At 41.6% G+C, this 18,072-nt stretch overlaps 1 protein-coding gene across 5 annotated transcripts in view; it reads left to right on the forward strand.

Annotated features, from left to right (window-relative positions):
• Positions 1-398: 398 nt before the first annotated feature.
• AKAP9 (A-kinase anchoring protein 9) overlaps positions 399-18,072 on the forward strand; it is a 108,209-nt gene continuing 90,535 nt past the window's right edge. For 3 of the 5 annotated variants that reach the window (XM_033068277.2, XM_033068287.2, XM_033068305.2), the window contains exon 1: positions 399-649. In XM_033068277.2, coding sequence (XP_032924168.1) covers positions 602-649 — 48 coding nt within the window. In that variant the 5' untranslated portion in view covers positions 399-601. The remainder of the gene's footprint in view (positions 650-18,072) is intronic. The other 2 variants (XM_033068296.1, XM_033068316.1) reach the window with 1 other exon arrangement.

The following is an 18,072-nucleotide window of genomic DNA, read 5'->3' on the forward strand; positions in this document are numbered from 1 at the left end:
AGAACTGTCAGAATTCCCCTCTTGCCGGACACACGGGATTGGCGGGGCAGCAGAACCCGGGCACTGCCCGTCCACAGCCCCGTGCCGCAGTCCAGCGAGTGCCGGGTGCCCCGGCGCTGCTGTTCTTTTGTGGGCAGCGGGAGCCCCCCGCCCCTGCCCGCAGGGCGCGGGGGTGTGGAGGGGGTGTGGAGGGGGGGTGTGCCCACCGGTGCTGGCCGCGCCCGCTGCCCTCGGCCGCGCCGCTGTCGTGCGGGGTCAAACCCGCTCCTCCGGGAGCGGCTCGGGCGGGACTCGGCGGCGGGCGGGCGGGCGGGCGGGGGTCGCCGGCGGGCAGAGGCGCCGGGAGCGGCCGGGGCACGGGGAGGAGGGACCGGCGGCCGCGGGAGGAGGAGCGGGCTGCCACACGTCACTTTCCCCGGCCGCGTGTTTACGTGGAGCTGAAGATGGCGGCGCCGGTGGCCCCGCCACGGCAGCTGTCGTCGCTGTGAGGCGGGACGGGACCGGACCGGACAGCGAGCGTGTGCGCCCCGGCTGAGGGGAGGGCGCGGGGCGAGCCCCTCCTCCTGCTGTCGGTAACACCCTGCTCTCCCACACAGACGCCATGGAAGATGAGGAGCGGCTGAAGAAGCTGGAGGCTGGGAAAGCTAAGGTAGGAGGAGGAGGCGGTGTCGTGGCGGGGACATAGCGGGGTGAGGGCAGGGGAGGTTGTCGGCGGGGCCGGGCCGAGCGGCGCGGTGCGGCGGCGGAGCGGGGCTGCGGCAGGGGCTTGGCGCGGGGCCCCGCCGCGAACAAAGCCGCGGGCGGAGGAGGCGCTTTGTGCCGCCCGCCCCGCGCTCCCCCGCCCGCCGCGGACCGGGCTGCGCTCCCGGCCGGGCCGTGGGTGCCGGTGCCCGGCGACACCGGCCCTCGACACCTGGCACGCCACAGGTGCCCGTCACGAGGCCGGACGGTGACAGCCCGCTGCGGCGCCGGGCACAGGAAGAGCCAAGGAGGAAGAGGAGAAGAAGCTTTAACCTCATTACCCTTCGCAGCCGGGGCGCGAATCCCGTTTACCTCATAAGCCTGGGATACCCTGTGAACCTTTAAGGAAGTTTATGAAACCGACAGCTGTTCCTCAGGATGGAACTAATGCTGGGAGAGCGTTAGGAGGTAGAGGATTAGCGATGCCCCCAGCGTGCTGCCGGTGCCTGTGCCGGCGGGCTGGGAATGCCGTGAGTCACCCGCGGGACCCCGGCGGGGCCCGCAGAGCTGCGCGCAGCCGTCACCGCCTCGGCGCTGGCAGGCGCCTCCGACGCTGCTCTGCGGGCTAGCCCAAGGGTTAATCGGGGAGCTTATCATTTTACCCTAAGCATGGCTCAGTACACACCGGCTGCACAGCATTTCGCCTTCTGGGCAGCAGACTAGACTACACTTCTGGAGGACCTCTTTTTAACTTCAAAGAAAGCTTTGGTGTGGTCAACGAGATAAGCTAATTAATGGCATTTAGATAAAATTAGTGTTTTGGCGTTAGGTATCATCTACTTCCTTCCTGTAGTCATAGCTAAATTGATAAGAGTTCAGAAGTTGGTCAGTCATTCATACTAAAGATACGCAGGTAACTTGGCAGGAGTTAATAGCACAGGCAAAACGAAGACAAGCTAAGTATGAAACTATGAAACGTATTTGTCTTCTTTATTCAGACTATGGAAAAACTATAGTTCATCTGCAAAGTATTGCGGTATTTTATTTAGGTATTTTGCTAACTTACTGTGTTTCTGTTTGGGATAAAATGTCTGTCGGGAAAATCTCCTAGAGGGAGTTGTATGCTTATAGAGAAAAACCTGTTCCTTAAATGCTTAGTGCAATAATAGTGTTGGCACAACATCATGTAGTACTCATAAAAGGCACTGGGACAAATTAGAACCTGGTGGCAGTACATTCTGTTGCAGATTGGCTAATTCTTTTGCAGAAAATTAGATAGTAGTTTACAAAGAAAATGGCTGGAGTAGATTTACCAGTATTATCAATCACAATGAAGAATTCAGATTTTTCTGCCCTTGTTGGCCTGGGATTAACACAGAAAATTAATGACAGTTACTGAAAATTGAACCAAAAGCAAGGACTCTGGCAGGAATTTCAGTGTCTTCCTTCAAGCTTTGAGAAAGCACATGTACACTTTACTAATTTATTCTGTATTATTAGAGTACTGTCGTAACTTTCACTATTGTTCTATTTTTTCTAAGACTGTTCTTGTAAGTATTTGCCTGAAGACTTTAGTATTCTATGCTTTTAAACATCCCCTGTGAGTTAAGTCATTGTCACTCTTCAAAGCTATACATGGTTTATGTGAAAAGGGACTATAAAAGCAGTGTGAGTTTTTTCCAGACTTTGTTTGTGTTCTGTGTTGCAGTTACCCCTTTTTTACATGTGAATGTAAGAATGTGTTGTATAGTGGAGATTAGGTCACAATCTTTCAGTGACAAATGTCACTGATAAAAGCAGAAAAGAAGAAATTGTGTTAGCAGAGAATGGAAGAAGGAGTTGCTCCTGCAGCTACTTTTCTCTTTGTCAGACACATTCACAGTAGTGAAATCAGTGCATCTCCTAAAATTGCTTGACTCCAGCGGATATTTTCTGCAAACCACAGCAACAAGCATCCAGAAAACTTTTGAGGTCTATCACTTGAGATTTATTTAAATAAAATAGCTGAGAAAATGTGCTGTGATAAAAAGTGCAGGTATTGCTATGCTGCAGACGACTGAAACCAACCACCTGAAATTCAAAACTTTAAATAAAATGTTCCATAAACGGCAGGATGAATGCAGGTGATTTGGAGTGTGGTAAAAGAGCCTGGTAGATGCCATGAAGGTGGCTGGCACATTGCTAACAGTGGAGTTATTATTCACAATTGAGACCTGGATTCTTGTTTGGTTTGGGTTGGTTTTATTCTTGTAAAGTAGGCACTGCTAAATCTCAGTGTCTGCATATTAAATTATATGAACTTTCATGTAAAGCAACTATTTTGTTGTTGTTTTCTAATATCAACTAGACAAATGTGGTATTTGGTTTTGTGTGAATTTATCTACTGTGGAACTTTTTCTTGATGTCTTCTAAGACACTCTCCCTCCACACAAATCTTTTACAAGGAAGTGTATTAAAAGTGGATTTTCTGCAAATTCATTTTCTTCTGAGTCCTCCTTTGTTGTTAATGGAAATGAGAAGCTGCATTGTGAATCTTACCTTGATTGAATGGTGCCAAGTGTACTTAAGCCTGGCAGAATAGGTCTCAGTGTGAACGCACAGCCTTTGCCAGTACATAATTTGAAAATTGGAATAAAAAGTCTTGATGGAGACTCACCAATATTCATGTTCCTGCTGATTTTTAGAGACTACACCAGGTCTGCATTATGAAGCAGTTGGCACCACACGTTGTTGTTCTGTCTTTTACAATCCCACAGAGGCGAGGGAGATGCAAAGTTAAACCTAGTAAATTACATGCTCCTTTTTCCAGACCTGTAGTCATTCATTTTCTTTTGCCGTGAGGTAAATCTGCTGCATATTAGTCCAGCCTCTATAAATGTCTGTCTCCCCTTCATTGAAATGATTTCTCAGTTCCTCTCTAGAATTCCCTTCTCCCTCTATCTTATCTCCTCATGTCATTATGGTGAAGCAAGAAGACTGTTTGTTAGAAAGGCCAGTTAAGGCAAACAATGTTGACTGTGATGGAAAGTGGAAGGGAGAAGATGTGTGCCAGCAGCAGAAATATAGATTGATTATTAGGTTGATCAGTGCCCTAGAACACAGTGACATTAGAAATCCATCAGATGTGTTTTGTGCCTTACTGAGGAGATTCTGGAATATTGTTGATGGCCTAATACAGTGCATATGTATCTGGCCTTTAAAAAAGGCTACAGAGGGTGGTGGTTGAAAATCATGATATGGCCTATCACATATGGATTCCTGTATGCGTCAGTTTGCTTGGAGAGCTCATCTAACATTAAAGAGGGTACTATTGATGGTAGTTGGATTGGGTATTTTAATTTCATGTATTTATTTAGAAACTTAGTAGATGGCTTTTCTTATTAGGATGTGGCACTGTCTTGGTCACCTTTTCGGAACTACAGAGAGTATTTTGCTAACTTCAGAATAAAAACACTGGTGATTGCGTTCCCGTGTCAGAAAGTGACTGAGGGTACTTTGGTGTAAAGCTTTTGAAATCTGTAAAAAATATTTTAATTTCTATGCACACACAGACACACATGAAAAGCACAGCTATTATAACTGGCAAAATTGAGATTAAGCTATCAATAAGTTCTATGGAATGATCCATTTTACAGTACTGAAATTTAGTTAATGAAGTATTTGAGTAAGTGTTTAAATTTCTAGTGAGCAAAGGGCACTCCTTAGCTGTATGCTTGTTTTTCTTATGAGAGGGGTGAACAAGGGGAAGATACTAATGCACTTTATAAATTGTTTTGGGTTGGTCTAGGATTTCAGGTCTAATGTTAAAAATACATAATTTAGTGTTTTGTTTTGCAAAGCTTTTGTGAATGTTTGAAGTAACTTGTTGTGGTGTTGTAAGAAACAATGTAATTGTTGGAGAACCTGAAGAAATTAGTGAGTTGATTTAGTTTAAACACTTGAAAGCAGAGTAAGGGCTGTTACAGCTTTTGATCTATACCAGAAAGTCACTGAGCAGATGGAGCAGTGATGTTGGTTGGGGAAGCTCTAATGGCTCTCAGTGGACAAGTATTACAGGTTGTATGAATAATTTGGCAAGTTATCTTCACAAATTGAATAGTCAAAAGAAATAATTGCATATTTTGTCATCTGGTCATGCATGTAAATATTTCAGATGGCTGAAGATGAAAATGACATGTATTATTAAGATAGCATTGTCTAAGAGTCTGGGAATGTTTGCTGTTTGCATTGTTAGGCCTTTCTATTTTGAGGGGAGAAAAAGATTTTCCTCACTCATCCCTTGCCCCTTTGGACTGAATAGTTTCGGAAGTTTCAAGGAAAGGTGCTGATATGTTAAGGTTTTTTTTAAATAAAACACTCAAGCAAACATGGAATAGTTGTGTGAGTCAGTGATTAAAGCTCTAATTTAAGTGCCCCAGAAGAACTCCCAAGTATAGTTTGTGTGTAAAACAAAACTTTTAAAAACTTTTTAAACTCCCTGGAATTTACCTGAAGTGGAAAAATAGCAGTATCTCAGTGGTTATTAAAGAGTTTTTCATAACTGCAGTTACAGATCACAGAATGTTCTGGGTTGAAAGAGTCCTACAAGGATCATCAATTTCAACTCTTAAATGACTTAAGACAGTTACATATGGGGATTCAACCCACCACCTTGGTGCTATCAACACCATGCTCTAACCAACAGAGCTAATAAGGGTCAGTCAAATTAAATAGATTTAAAACTTACATGTCATTAAATAGCCAGGCTACTAAGACATCATCTTTGGCTTTAAGTGTAGACTGTACATTTGTTTATCCTGTCTACCTCAAATAACTTGAGCAAAATAAACAGAATTGTGGAAGGAAGAATTTACTTTTCAGTCTGCATTTTCCTACTCTGCTTTTCTCTTAAAAGAAGTCATATTTGCCATATCACGAAGGGCTGATTTCATCATGAAGCCCTAGTCATTGTGGTCACTTTTCATAAATTATGGACAGAAGAAGCTTTTTGAGTTAAAAGATCACAGCATGGCAGTGGTGCTTTGTCTATATCTGAAGATGCTGTTATGTATTCATGGATAAGAGAGGAAGTAACTGGATCTTTTAAGAGTTTCCTGGGAAGGTGTGGGAAAGCTTTGGCTCAAGACCACAGTGAAACTATGAAAAAATACTATAATGAACAGTTTATTTGAAGGACAAATAACCCTTCAAATTTTTACTGCACATGAAGATCCTCAGAAATATGCATCAAATCTGTATCTAGTTCCTAGGCATTCTTTTATTGTATTGCAAAGCTGTTTCTTTTTCTAGGTCCTTCTGAACTTACGGAGTTTGACTTCTTTTTGTTTACAGGCTTCGATTTGCTCTCTCCTTTGCATCTCTGTCAATTTTAAATGCAAATAATAGAAGGTGTGTGGAATTGCATGTGTATATGTTGTTTATGAAGATGAGTAAGTTTAAAAGCTTACTTTTGTGTTGCAGAGAAAATCACAGATCTTAGGACTGAGCACTGCCCTGGAGAGAGCACGTGTGGTTTTAAAACTTTTTTGAGTAAAGGAAGATAGGACAGAAATTGAGTAGAGGTGAGAAAGGAACAAAGTGTGAGGTGTTCAGCTTGTGCATGCATTTATTTGTTTTTGTTCAAAACAGTGGATATCTATGTTGTATTGTAGCAAGAAAGATTTTATATACATTTGAGATATAAATATATTTTGTCTAGATACTTGGTTACTACTGGGGTGGTGCATAATCTTGGATGGGAGATCAAATGGAAATCTGTGAGACTATTTTCAAGACACATTGTGCGCCTAATAGTAAAAACAATTTGTATAACTAGTTTAATTTTTCTTTTGAGGATAATAGGACTACCAGCTCATTGCCGTTTACTCAGAGTTCTTTTTTTTTTTGCTTTGAAAAAATAAAAAGAAAGGTTTTTTTGTTATGTGTTCAGATTTCTTGTGGACTCCATTGGGTATTTGTTAAAAAAAAAAGGTACTTTAATTATGATCATCTGGGATTTCAACTCTCTCTTTTAAATAGAAACTACTAGAAGTCTTCCTATTTCCAAGTGTGGAGGGTTTTTTTCATATTGTTGTTTTGATCTCCATTTCCCTCATTCCAGAGATCTGTTCTTGCTTTGGATACAGGACTTGATTATTGGTTTTAGGTGGTATTATCAATGTACCTTTTTGTTCAAGTCTTCAAAGTAGCTCTCTACTCTCCAATTGTGGTGCAAGGTAGAACAAGCTGTAATTTATACTTGTTTTCTTCTGTAAATGCAGAGAAGTATCACTTCAGAATAACCTTTGTTCTTCTGCCAGTTTAGAGAGAATTGTTCTTTAATCCGAATTGCTAGTGAATTTCACAAAAACAGAGAAATAAGTCAACACCATATTTTAGTAGCACTGTGAAGGCAAGAAGTGGCATTGTAAAAATGCAATTTAAAATGTTTTCTTGTTCCTTGTGTAAGGAGAAAGAATTACGGGAAGAGAAAGCATGAAGTTGCTCTTTGCCTACTTTCAAGATTTTTGTCATTTTAGCCCTAGTCTCTCCCTTATTTCTGTCGTCTTCTTTCCAACAACTTATTTTCTTAGCATGCATGTTGCAATAGCACAACAGAGATGACTGCAATATTTGTTTCCCTGTTATAACCAGAATCTAGAATAAAGTTTGTATGTTGGTACTTATCTGGAAATAAACTTGATCTCCACCACAAATTCATTCTAAAGGACTTTCAGTAAAGTCTGTCTTCTACTCCAAGGAAGTTGGACTTTTTGGCATATGTAGGTGTTGTCAGAAAATCCTGTATATTTTTCCTGACACAAAATAAGCAATCAGCTAGGTGCTTTTAGATACTGATGTACAAAGGTGTTTTGGTTTGGAGGACAGGTATCTGCTAAGAAAGGCAGGAGCCTTTCTTTGAAAATGGAGAATGTAAAACCCCTCCCTCTAAATTATTATAATTTTGAAATTAAACGGTTTTCAGGTAAAGATATGGGAATTAGGAATAACAGTTCTTTATTAGGGAAATTAAAATAAAAATACAATACTACAAAGAAACAAACCCCAAGCCCTGACAAAGTCAGAGTACAGCCTGACACCCCGTCAGGCAGGGTGTTGATAGCAGTTCGATTAAATGGTGGCTGTAGTTTTTTTGCAGTGACAGATGTGATTCAGTTGAAGTAGTGGTTCTGTAGAAGGTGCAGTTTCTCTCCAGAGGTCCAGTGGTGATGTGGAGAAATCCAGTTTTCCTCTGGAGTCCAGTGGAGAAAGGGGCTCCCTTAGTGTCCCAATTCCTCTGTTTTATCTTGGTAAGAAATGTTGGGCCCTTCCCCCTGGTTGGAGCAACTTCCAATGGGATGCAGTAATTTTATCAGTCCCACAGTGGGACTCAATGGGCCATTAGCAGAAAATGACTCGCTGGAGGAAGGATGGGTTGTGAAAAGATAAAGAACAATGCCCCACCTGGTTTCAATGGATGGCCCATTAGCAGACCATCTCCCACGGAGATAAGCATCGCTGCCCCCACCCTCAACAGATGGTGATAGAATAGACCTTTTATCACGCCCTGTATTGTAACCCAAGACAAAAGGTATTAACTGTAGAATAATACATGGTTACTCTAGCATCTTAGAGTCTGGAATAGTGAAAAATCTGGTGAAAATTACAACGAAAGAAAATAAGGTGCCTGAAGTAGGTCCAACTTTGTTAACTGCTGTATATTGCAACATAAAATTATATACTAGTAAAATTATATACTAGTAACACAATTGTTGACAAGTCTAATTTAGTGTCTGAAAGCACTCTCTTAAATGTCTGCCCCACAGAGAGAGATTTGAAGGTATTTCTATGTATTTGTTTCAAAATTTTGTTACTGATACAAGCTAACAAGTCACTTTGAATTTGGAATGATAAATGTATCACAGTTCAACAAAGCACAGTTGATAATTGCAGTCTTTTAACCGCTTTGCTGAAACAGAAATAGTTCTTGAAATTTATGTTGATGAGACTCTTGTCTGTTCATTGCAAAGAGCACACCCTATTGTGTTGATGGTTCTGGTATTCCTGTTTATTAAAGGAAAACTTAATCATCATTTCCCTGTGATTTCTTGAAAAGCCAATATTTTCTAACCTTTCCTACAACTAGAAAAGACTGCCAATTAATAAAAATTCTACAGCAAAAATAAATATATTCTGATTTTTAAGAATTCTTAACTCATTCCATACTTACAAGAAACTATCTTGCTTCTCTACTCTTCTAAAAAGGAGCCCCAGCAAGCTTCCAGATGGAACAAATTCAATAGTTATCAGCTGGGCAAAGGAATGTGAGACTCTAGATACCAAACACTAAGTTTAGGGTAGTGAGGGAGTGATCAAATCCCAGTGACAGCAACACTGAGTTGTAGCATCATGGCAAAACAAAGCAAAGGTAGTCTATTGGACTATGCTTCTAAATCTCAGAAAATGAAGAAATTTTAAAATTCTTGACAATAGGAAATAATAATGGTAAAGAGAATGTATATCATTTTTATGATATTTTTAGAGGAATGCCTAGATTTGATGAAAACTACACTGCGGTGGCAAAATTACAGCATATCTCTAAAACTATGATAGCAAGCAAAACCCAAGAAGATTGATGGAGTTGAAAAGGTGGGGTAATGAGATTCTGGGACCGAACATGTTTCTGTGCAAATATTGGTAAAGGAGGTGTTCCAGAGAATAAGCAGAGTAAGTTGCATAACAATTTATTCAAATCTGAATTCAGTGATAGGCTGTGCTATGATAGAAGAGGTTATCCCTTAATCCTGGCTTTGTTTGCTGACCTTTTTACTTGTCATTAAACTCTTCTCTGTGAAGAAACCTCCAATATCCAGCCACAAAACAAAGGGAAAATATTTACAGTAATTTCACGATTACAAGCTGCACTGACTATAAACCACATCTCTGGGTGTTGGCAAACATTTTGTTCTTTGTCCATACATCAGCCACACCCAATTATAAGCTGCTCTGTCGTTCGCAGCGAGGACCTGCGTGCAACAAAGTTACCAAATAGTAACAGAATCACAGGATGGTGGGGTTTTCTGGCTCAGCTCAGGCCGTGAGGGCTCGGGGCTGCCGACGGGGCCAGGTGGCCCAGCTTGATGCTGCCGCTCGGCGGGGCTGCTCGGGGCCGGCCGCCACTGCCGCTGGGCTCGCCCTGGCCTGGCACTGCGCCACGGTGGCAGGGGGGGCACAGAGCCCGCCGGCACCCACGGCAGTGGTGGGAGGCCGGGATGGAGCCCACTGGCACCCACGGTGGCGGCGGCAGGAGGGGACAGGTGCCCCCTGCCTCCCCCTGGGCCGCAGGGCCAGCAGGAGGGAGCTTCTCCACCTCCCCCGCCCCTGTGCTGCCAGCACGGAGCTCGGCTCCACCCGTCGTGCAACAGAGTAACCAATTTGTAACAATCGCCTAAAACCGGGTTTTACTGTCAGGTGCTCGACTCGACACCTCGGTTTGCACTTCCTGGGTTGGAAATGTCATATTAGCCGCCCTTGAGTGTAAGCTGCATTTCCGGGAGCAAAATTTTCATCAAAACGGTGCGGCTTCTAGTTGTGAAGTTACTGTAAGTGTTTCTGAATCCATTTAGATTGTCTACAGAGGTAACTGGTTTAGCATAAAACCCATATATTTGCATATTCACAGAATTCATAGAATGACTGGGTTGGAAGAGACTTTCAAGATCATCAAGTCCAACCCATGCCCTAAAGCACCTCAATTAAACTATGGCACCGAGTGCCACATCCAGTCTTTTTTTAAACAAATCCAAATTCTGTGAAAAACTTTTTCCTAATATCCAACCTGTGTCTCCCCTGGCGCAGCTTGAGACTGTGTCCTCTCATTCTCTCAGTTGCTGCCTGGAGAAAGAGACCAACCCCCACCTGACTGGAGCACCTTTCAGGAAGTTGTAGAGAGTGACAAGGTCACCCTTGAGTCTCCTTTTCTCCAGGCTAAACAACCCCAGCTCCTCACAGGGTTTGTGTTCCAAGCCCCTCACCAGCCACGTTACCTCCTCTGGATGTGCTCCAGCATCTCAACATCCTTCCTAAATTGGGGGGCCCAGAACTGGACACAGCACTCAAGTTGTGACCTTACCTGTGCAAGGTACAGGGTCAGAATGACCTCCCTGCTCCTGCTGGCCACACTATTACTGATACAGGTCAGGGACCATTGCCCTTCTTGCCCACCAGGGCACACTGCTAGCTCATGTTCAGTCAGCTGCTGACCAGTATCCCCAGGTCCCTTTCTGCCTGCACACTGTCCAGCCACACTGTCCCCAGCCTAATACACTGCAGGGGGTTATTGTGGCCAAAACGCAGGACTCGACACTTAGACTTGTTAAACTTCATCTTATTGGACTCTGCCCATCCATCCAACCGGTCCAGATCTCGCTGCAGAGCCCTCCTACCTTTCAGCAGATCAACACACGCTCCCAGCTTAGTGTCATCTGCAAATTTACTAATGAAAGACTCAATACCCTCGTCCATGTCATTAATGAAAATATTGAACAGAACAGGCCCCATTACAGACTCCTGAGGGACACCGCTGGTGACTGATCACCAGCTGGATGCAACACCATTCACCACCACTCTCTGGGCCCGGCCATCCAGCCAGTTCTTAACCTAGCACAGACTACTCCTGTCCAAACCATGGGCTGCCAGCTTTTCCAGGGGTATTCTGTGGGAGACAGTGTCAAAGGCCTTGCTGAAGTCCAAGTACACAAAATCCACAGCCTTTCCTGCATCCACCATGCAGGTCACTTGGTCATAAAAGGAGATCAGGTTGATCAAACACAACCATCCCCTCCTAAACCCGTGCTGGCTGGGTCATCCTCTAAGTGCTGTGTGATGGCACTCAGTATAAACTGTTACCTTACCAGGTACTGAGGTCAGGCTAACTGGCCTATAGTTACCAGGACGCTCCTTCCTACCCTTATTATGAATGGGTGTCACATTGGCCAGCTTCCAGTCATCTGGAACCTCACCAGTGTCCCAGGACTGCTGGTAAATGATGGAGAGAGGCTTTGCAAGCTCATCTGCCAGCTCCCTCATCACCCTGGAGTGGATACCATCTGGTCCCATAGATTTATGAACATCCAAGCTACTCAACAGTTCTCTGACTGCCTCCTCCTGGATAATAGGGGGACCATTCTGCTCCTTGACATCATCTGCCATCCCAGGAGGACAGTTGTCCTGAGGGCAATCTTCTTCTCACTAAAGACTGAGGAAAAGAAGGCATTAAGCACTTCTGCCTTCTCCTCATCCGCAGTTACTAATTTCCCTCTCTCATCCAATAAAGAACAAAGGCTGGACTTACCCTTCTTTTTACCATTAATACATTTGTAAAAACATTTTTTATTATCTTTTACGGAAGTCACCATTTTTAGTTCTAACAGAGCTTTGACCTCCCTAACTTTTTTCCTACATGCTCTAGCAGCTCCCTTAAATATTTCTCGAGAGACCTGACCCTCCTTCCAAAGATGATACATCCTCTTTTTATTCCTAAGTTCCTCCAAAACCTCCTTGCCCACCCAGGCTGGACGTTTGCCTCGTCGACTCGCCTTTTGGCACACAGGGACAGTTTGTTCCTGTGCCCTCAAGATCTCTGTTTTGAAGCACGCCTACCTTTTCTGCAATCCCTTGTTTTTAAGGGCTGCTTCCCAAGGAACTCTCTGAATGAGTCTCGTGAATAGGCCAAAGTCTGCCCTCTGGAAGTCCAGTATAAAAGTCTTATTAATATTCCTCCTGATTTCACCAAATATCAATAACTCTATAATTTAATGATTACTGTGCCCCAAGTGACCCCCACATCTCCCACCAACCCATCTCTATTTGCAAACAACAGATGTAACATAGTCCTTCCCCTGGTGGGCTCACCCACCAGCTGTGTCAAGAAGTTGTCCTCCACACACTCTAAATATTTCCTTTTTTCCACTGTATTAAGTTCCCAGCATATGTCGGGCAAGTTGAAGTCACCTACAAGAACAAGGGCTGATGATCCTGAAACATTCTCTAGCTGCTTATAGAAGAAGTTGTCCACCTCTTCTCCCTAGTTGGGTGGACGATAACAGACTCCCAGTAGAATGTCAGCCTTGTTAGCATTGCCCTTATTTCTTACCCACAGGCATTCAACTTCATTGTAATTCATTTCAATAGCCATGGCATCTAAAGCCTCCCTAATATAAGGGGCCACCTCTCCACCTCTTCTCCTTTTCTGTCTCTTCTGAAGAGCTTGTAACCATCTATTGTAGGTATACATCTATTCAATAGATATGGAGAATATGTATTTTCAATTAAAAGGTATATAGGAGAAATGTCTTACTATAACAGGTAACACTCAATAACAATGATAAGAACACCCTGTCTTGGTCTGTTCGGTTGTATGATGTCTGAGCTAGCCTAATTTGCTCTGTTAAAAGAAATAAGGGATGTCCTGATATAAGATGCCTTAGAGATGGATGTGTTAGATTTTCTTCATTATTTGGAATATATTCCAGGAATTCAATTTAGCTTTCTTAAAAAAAACCAAACAAACAAACAAAAACAAACCTCCCAACAAAACCAAGTCTCCTCAGACAAGTGCAGTTTTGTGAGCATTATCAATGTCTTTGTGAGCTTCCTTTTCTCATGATTCAGCAGCGTGTAAAAAGTGATAAAAAGCCTGTCAAAGTAGTACAAACCTGTCAAGCATTGCACACTGAGCATGAAATTCATGCAGTTGGTTCTTCCCTTATGTCTGCTCTGCTCCTGGCAGAGCTGTCTCTCTCTCACAAACTGCAGTTTGTGGGCTTTATTCTCACTCTGTCCATTCATTGCCAGACATGCCACATGGTGGGAATTAATGTAAAAGTGATATAAACAATGTGAGAAAATAGTGAAGCACAACTGAGTTTGATTTGTTCTAAAGTATTTGCAATTTACTAAAAAAGAAAAGAATGAAAACCACAAACATTTCTTAAAATGCAAATTTAACTTTTGTTCAATTTCTGTACAGATTCGAAGCATGGAGTTGGCCAGAATGCATATGAATAATCACTTTAAAATTTATTGAAATTCTCCGGAATTTCTACTTTTTAACACTCAGCACGGTGTTCCTAAAAATATTGTATTGACAACTGGATGGAAGTCATCACAACATTTGTGTTCATTAACAAGGAATGGCTACCAGTTCCTGCTTAGCTTCAACTGAATTTAAACAATTGATCTGTATCTGAAAAGCTGCTTGTCTTGTTGCCGAAGATGTAACCTCTCAGATTCTGTGCCAGTTGGCACTTGTCAAGTTAAAAAAAATTATAATCTTGTGTTGGTTATTAATAAAGTCTTGTCTAGACTTTCTGTTCATTCTAAAGATACCACTTTCTTTTAGACTTCTTGTTTAATGAGAAATTAAAAGGAAACACAACTCTTGAGACCTTGCTGTGCCTTTACATGTTTTCTCTACCTGTTGGGTTTTACTTCTCTCAGTTTTTGATCTTTAAATATCTCTGTCATAGCTACATTTTTACTAAAGAGGGCACTGTGGAGAGGAAAAATGTAGATGTATTCTACTAAATAGTTTCCTATTAGGATGAAAAAGTTAAAATTTACATGAATCAGGGTAACATAAACAGTAGGTAGAGACTTAAAATAAATCAATAGTGTATGTTTTTTCTAACATCCAAAAATGCTTTCATCAGCCCTTCTCAACCAATATCTATTAAACTCTTCTTCCTCATTTGGTTTAATGACTAAATGTTACAATGCAGGAGGAAGGGAAAATATGCATTGTTGGGCAGTGCAGGAGTTCTGCTGATCAGGAAAAACATGCCGTGGACTGCAACCCCTTTCTTGAAAGCATCAGCACAGCTGACAAATTCAACTTTTCTTGCGTTAACTACCTAGAGAAGTCTGGACAAAGCCTCTTCAGATATAGATTCTCTCAATGCAATTCTATATGTATTGCAGTATCATTGCATCTTTAAAGCCCTTTGTGCTAGAAATGGTAGGTTTTTAAAGTTAACTGATTAGAATTTGCAGATTACTATTTGCAGTGTGTTGTGGAAGGAGGAACTGTAGGAGCTGGAGTGGAGTATTGATTATGATCCTACAGGATGTAGTAGTTGCCTGATGTGTCAGAATTTTTGTTGTAAGATTCTAATCAGTATTCATGATTTTTAAGAAACAGTTGATTATCCCCAACCTTGGCCCCCTAGAAGCCACATTGATGCTTGATAACACACTGTAACCATGGCTGCAGTTATCCTGCAGTTATCAGTAAGGCTCTGCATATAATCATTAGGGAGTCTCAAAAGGCTGGCAAAGACTGCTCTTTAAAAGAAACAGACTTCTTTGAATGAATTGTCCGCATTAAGGTCCTTGGGGATCTGCACAACTGTTAATAGGAGACCCCCTTTAGGTAACCAGGGCTGATCCGACAGAACTTGCTGAAACTGTTAAAGATTTTTGACGCTGTGTGACATCATCTTATAAACAAACTAAAGACTTGGTTAAGGTACAATCATCATTTCATGTTAAAAATTAATAGAAAATTTGAATTTGTGATATTTGTTTTAATGGCTTACTCAAAGTAGGTGATCATTCAGTCTTCGACAAAGTCTGTGTCACTCAGTATTTACATTATTAGCAGTGGAAAGAATGTGTGGTTATTTGTGATAGTAATAAACTTAAGTGGGTGGCAAACATGGTGAAGAAGCTTAGCCTTCAAAATAATCTGGTGCAAAAGAATGTGGAAGTAACACTCAAGGCTTTTTTTGCCTCTTTGTGGTAAGGACTGTCCTTGGGCTTTCCAAGTCCTTGAGTTTAATGGCAGAATTGGAGGGCTGAAGTGTTATCCACTGTACGGGTCAAACTGGGGAGCACTTAAGCAATTTTGATGTATAACCATTTATGGAACTGAGTATAATGCATCCTGCAGAAACTGGGTGCTATTGTTGCAAGGCTATTTCCTTGCTCATCTTTGAAAGGTCATTGCCTTCAGAGATTTCAAATGAAGCAGGAGGAAAAAAGCAAACATTGCCTCCATATTCAAGGAGGGTGGGAAGGAGTATCAGGATCTATAGGCACGCTAGCCTGGCTGTGTTGTCTGGGAAGAAGATGGAGCAGGTCTTCCTGGAACCCTCCTGTTCAGGCACAGGAAGGCCAACAGTGTGGATTGGAATTATCAAGGACAAGTTGATTGTCCTCTGTGATAAACCAAATGTCTCAGTAGATGGGAGAGAATGGTGGATGTTGTTAACCTTGACTTTAGGAAGGCATTTGATGTGATCTCTTAGAGGCTGTTTATACAAACTGGAGATAGATGACTTGGATAGGTGGTCTGCAAGGTGGGCGGAAAATCAGCTGGACTGCTCTGCTCAAATTGCTGAAGCCAAGTCCAGCCGGTGGTAAGTAGTGTTCTTCGGGTGTACTGTTGGATATTTTGTAAATGACCTGCAGAATTGGACAGAGCATGCCTTCTGCACGCTCACGGATGATAGTGCCTTAGGGAGAGGTTAATGAATTGAGGAAGAGGGCTTTTTATCAGAGACACTGACAGTCTGAAAGGACAGGCTGGCAGAAAACTCATAAAGTCTTAGCAACATGAAAGGTGGTAAAGGAAAGTTCACATACTTTACCATTGGCAGAACGTGGAATTTTTAATTTCCATTTCCTTACAGGACTGGAAAAGTAGCCTACAGAATGTTGCAGTGACTGAAGGAAAGAGATGATGTTGTGTGATCCATCCTGAAATCAGGAAGGGATCCTGCATTTTTCAGTAGTGGCCAGCACTGTTGTTTTCATGTCCTGAAACACGAGGAGGACCCCCCAAAGTTGATTTTTGCCTACAATCCCAATTTTGGAGTATTTTTTGTTCTCATGATTTCTTTAAGCCAAATTGTGCTTTTCTAATGTGATCAACTTGGGTAGGTAACATTCTTGGGTTTTATATGAAACAAGGTAAGAATAACTTGAGGAAAAGAATGACATTATTTGATAACATCATAGCTGTTGTCCTGGACAATAATGGGCTGATCAAATACTCATTGAGAAATTAAGGGGACCTAGAAACCAAAAGAGCTCTGTTTCACCTCTCTCCTGCTCCTCTCCATGTAATGGTTCATTGCAGCATACACTGAGGAGGTGGAAAAATGGAGGAAATAGTTGGATACAAGTTTATTCTTCCCAAGCAATTGCAATAAGATAATCCTTTTTGTTGGGAGAATCACATTCAAATGCTTGATTTCACAGCGCCAGATTAGACACAATATAAAGCTAATTAAAAGAAAAATACAAATAAATAGGCATATACTCTCTAGTTCAATACTATATGCTGTATCCTGAAGAGCTGGGTTAATCTGTGCAACAGAAGAATTATTTTAAAACTGCATTTTTGTGATGTAATGTGGTAAGATGAATAGCAATTAAGATAATTTATGATACATTTTCACTCTTTCCATGCTCCATTAAATAAGTCGGTATTTTTAGATGTTATCTTCATTGACTTAGATTGGGGAAGAACATCTCTTTAATTTGGACCATGATGTCCATGTAAATAGTTGTATAGGAAAATGGATTTCAAGTGTTTTACTAGGAACACACTTGAAGTAATGTACAGAATGCTATAAAACAATGAAAATGAATTTATTCTGGGAATTTTTCTTCAGTTGAAAACATATGGATTTTGCTTATAGTTATTTCTTACATAAATGCATGTAGACAAGACATAAATGAGTCTGGTAACGCTCAAAATCAAATACAGTGTAAGTAATTTGTGTTTAGGGTATCATTATTAGAAACATGAGAATCATTACTTTCCTTGTTGCAGCTTTTTATTTTCTCATTTCATAGTTTTAATGTTAATAGTTCAATCTTTATAAAAATGAAAAATGTCAACCTTAACTTTTAATCACGTAAGACAATTAATAAGTGGAGTGAAGAGTCTGTGTTGCATATAAACTTGCAGGTTGCCCGTAATTTGATTGACAAGCACTGTGTGGAGTTACTGGCAACTGTTGCTTCTGCATAGTTTTGTATTTTTAGAGTTGCCTTCTAACTGGCAGGCACAGATGGCCATAGGTTATGATTTTTGTGTGTTTCAGAATTAAATAAAATATTTATATGGTACTTTAAATTTCATTGTCTCAATATCTTGTGTTAATTAATTACTCTGCATGGGTTTTGGTTTTAATTGGGAAGTGAGAGTGTGGGATTTTTAGAACTAATAAGAAGAATATTAATTCTCATTAAACAGTCAGTCTTATTTTGTGGTAGTAGTTGTTTAAAGTTTTCTTGAAAAAAAATTCAGATTTCACACGTTTATCTTGCTGATAATAAAAAATGTTGTGACACAAAGTCAGAGTATTTGTTTCAGTGGTATTAAAGTCAAAAGGTCACGAA

This window comes from Catharus ustulatus, chromosome 1 (genome assembly GCF_009819885.2).
Source record: "Catharus ustulatus isolate bCatUst1 chromosome 1, bCatUst1.pri.v2, whole genome shotgun sequence".
In the NCBI taxonomy this organism is placed as follows: domain Eukaryota; kingdom Metazoa; phylum Chordata; class Aves; order Passeriformes; family Turdidae; genus Catharus; species Catharus ustulatus.